Source organism: Diaphorina citri, unplaced genomic scaffold, assembly GCF_000475195.1.
Source record: "Diaphorina citri unplaced genomic scaffold, Diaci psyllid genome assembly version 1.1 scaffold941, whole genome shotgun sequence".
NCBI lineage: Eukaryota > Metazoa > Arthropoda > Insecta > Hemiptera > Psyllidae > Diaphorina > Diaphorina citri.
Window position 1 is genome coordinate 116,829 of NW_007378372.1, and position 3,375 is coordinate 120,203.

The window sequence follows — 3,375 nt, forward strand, 5'->3', positions numbered from 1 at the left end:
ACATGCATTCATGTCTAGGAATATAACTGTATAGGTTCACCAGAGGATTAGAATGAGGTATAGTAGACGAACATAGTCCTAACCCCTAACCACCAGTATAAACAAAACCTGGATAATAATAGGTAGTGAGCTGATGCCTACAATTCCTACATAATGGTCTTTCTATTACTCAATTTGCAATATTCTTATAACCACAAAACCTCATAGCTCATACCAGTATGCGTGCTTAGGACAGGTTAGAATGAGGTATAGTAGACGTACATATAGTCCTAACCCCTAACCACCAGTATAAACAAAACCTAGATAATAATAGGTAGTCAGCTAATGCCTACAAATCCTACATAATGGTCTTTCTATTACTCAATTTGCAATATTCTTATAACCACAAAACCTCATAGCTCATACCAGTATGCGTGCTTAGGACACCCATAATCCACAATACTCGATCTCGGTGTTCAAATATATCTCAAGCGAATAAGGGTGGATTAGAATGGTCTTGTGGAAAGAAGGAGAAATAATGTTGCTAGACATTAATCTAACCTTGGGCCTTCAGTTTGAAATCATGTCCAAAGGTGTTTTGGGTGATTCAAAAGCCCAGATATTTCCTTGGCGAAAGTGCCAGAGAGGGGAACAATAAAATAAGGCTATAGCAAGTGAACAGTTTTTACTTAAACTATCAAGGGCAGTTTTGACGGAAGAACAAGACAGGTACGGGGAAATTCCAGCTATAACTCGGTACCTACAGTGTGAAGAAATGACTAGAATTGTCACCTCTCAAGAATGCATGGAAATGGAGATAGACAGAGGATCGTAAATCGTTGGGGACCTACAACTGCAACTACAATTACTATTGCAGTACGTTGGCAATTAATGACCACGATGACGTCAAACAATGATGATGATTGATAATGCATCCGAGGTGGTCTCTACAACCTGAGAACCTGGTGAGGACACTTGATTAGCTACAATAGCTACTGTGTTGATTCGCTTGGACAAATGATTTAGTCAAAACCTGCACTGCATATTGGTGTAAGTAGGGCCATCGGCTATAATAAACGCTATGTAAATGCAGTTTCTTTGTGTTATTATGTCACAACCTTGGTGCTCACTGCAGCATTGTAGGATTTTCCCAATATCTCAATAATCCTAAAATCCAATGTTTACCTACCATGCTATGGGCATTTATATGTCATAGCTACTCATTTTCCTCACGAGGCTGAGTGGGCCCCGCAACAGCCAGTCACGGAATCAATCATTTGCATGATACAAATTTCTTGACCCCGCCGAGAATCGAACCCGGGTCTCCCGCGTGCAAGGCGAGCGCAGTGACCACTACGCCATGGACGAAAATAAATAAACAAACCATGGTAGTAACAACAACAAACAATTAATTGATCAAAGCGTCCTCAACAGAGCCGTGTAGAAAATGAAGAAATTGAGCCTAGTATTTTTTCTGCGATGCATAGTGGGAGCAGAACACCCTAAATCGTGGCCATAAATAAAGTATGGGAACCAATTATGAAATTCATAGATATTGGTATTGATATAGATCAGTATATTCATGGTAAAAATTTGGTGGTGATATCTATAATTTTGAGGACAAAAATCGCTTTATTAGCTTAACGGTTAGGGATATCAAACTTTTTTTATACATAGAATAAAATTTGTCCATTTTTGAACTTTAGGTATACAATTTTACTAACTGGCGGATAATTTCAGACTGATGGAGTTTGTGCCGCCCAACAAACGCTCGGACGAGTACTTCCGTACCGTGTTTGAGGAGAAGGGTCTGGCCGACATTGTCAAGCTCCACATGGCGCAGGCCTCGCAGGAGGCGAAGAAGGAACTGCAGGAGCAACTGGAGGAGCAGATCAGCGAGGGCGCCTCCATCAAGGACATCGTGGCCGACATACGGGAGATCGCCAACAAGCACTGCATCCCGGACCAAGAGCTTATAGTATTGGTGAGTCTGAATTCAATAAGGAATAGAATGGACCAGGCCTACCCAACCGGTCGATCGCGGATTGATTTTATGTCGATCGCGACCAGCACACCCAGCAGTGTTTGAACCTTTCAATATCATCTTACACACCCAATTACTCTAAACTTGTGGACCAAATTCAGAGTGAAGTCGAATGAGGTCACAAGACTATTGAAAATTCAAGTCGATCTTTCTCTGAAAAGGTTGGGCACCCGAGGAACAGACAATAGATTATACCTCATTTATATTTATAACGCTAGGATGAGACTGCCAAGTCCCTTTTTCCCTGCAGTCTAAATAATAAATAAGGTCTTATTTGACTGGTAATTAATTATTATCATTACTTACAAAAGAAAAGAACAGTTACATAATAGCTTAATTCTATACACAAGAAGTCCACTGTGAGGGTTAGGTGTAGGGGCAACTGCCCCCAATGATAAGCTAAGCTCAACTGCTCCTAAAGATGGGTTAGAATCGAGTGAACAACTGAGTCTTCTCTTTCTTGGCTTTTTCTATTCAAATAGGGTCGGCGCCATCGGCGTTTCTTGCCAGTCCCTTAAAACAGGGTCAGCGTTTCTAATCTCATGCTTCCTCACTTGTTGGTCAGATATGGAGCACGGTGATGGCCCAGGTCGAGTGGAACAAGAAGGAAGAGCTGGTGGCCGAGCAAGCGCTCAAACATCTGAAACAGTTCACGCCCCTGTTTGGCGCGTTCACAGACACGGCGCCCCGCGCAGAACTGGCCCTCATGCTCAAGGTCCAGGAATTCTGCTACGAGAACATGAACCTCATGAGGGTCTTCCAGAAAATCATCCTGCTCTTCTACAAAAGTGAGTTGCATTTTACGCTTTGTCTGGCAGGGGGACTTTAAACAGGGAGTATACCAGCCTGAATTTTCCATGTCTAATATTTCCCTCACTTGTTAGGTTTTGTCACATGGGATCAAGTTGTTATTGATGTTATAATGTTATTTCTAGCCATAGGGAGAAAGGGATATTCGAGGGATAGTGGGCATAATGGGGTTGGGAGAAGAGACATTTAGAGGGGGGAATTATTTCTAGTCATAGGGAGAAAGGGACATCAGAGGGATTTATTTCAAGTCCTGGGGAGAAAGGGACATCAGAGGGGGGAATTATTTCAAGTCATAAGGAAAAGGGACATTAGAAGGGGGATTTATTTCAAGTCCTGGGGAGAAAGGGGCATCAGAGGGGAAAGTTATTTCAAATCATAGGGAAAAGGAACAGCACAGGGGGATTTATTTGAAGTCCTAGGGAAAAGGGATATTCGAGAGATAATGGGAGAAGAGACATCAGAGAAGGGACAGTAGGCATATTGGGGATGGGATATTAAACGTTTCCTCTCCCTCGTGACATAAATCCCACTCCTGGTGACAC

At 42.3% G+C, this 3,375-nt stretch overlaps 1 protein-coding gene across 1 annotated transcript; it reads left to right on the forward strand.

Moving 5' to 3' along the window:
* Positions 1 to 1,704: 1,704 nt before the first annotated feature.
* On the forward strand, positions 1,705 to 2,852 carry LOC103513221 (protein krasavietz-like). Its single transcript, XM_008478036.3, has 2 exons — positions 1,705 to 1,963; positions 2,589 to 2,852. The coding sequence occupies exons 1-2, from the start codon at positions 1,724 to 1,726 to the stop codon at positions 2,850 to 2,852; spliced, it is 504 nt and encodes a 167-aa protein (XP_008476258.2). The 5' UTR covers positions 1,705 to 1,723.
* Positions 2,853 to 3,375: the final 523 nt, after the last annotated feature.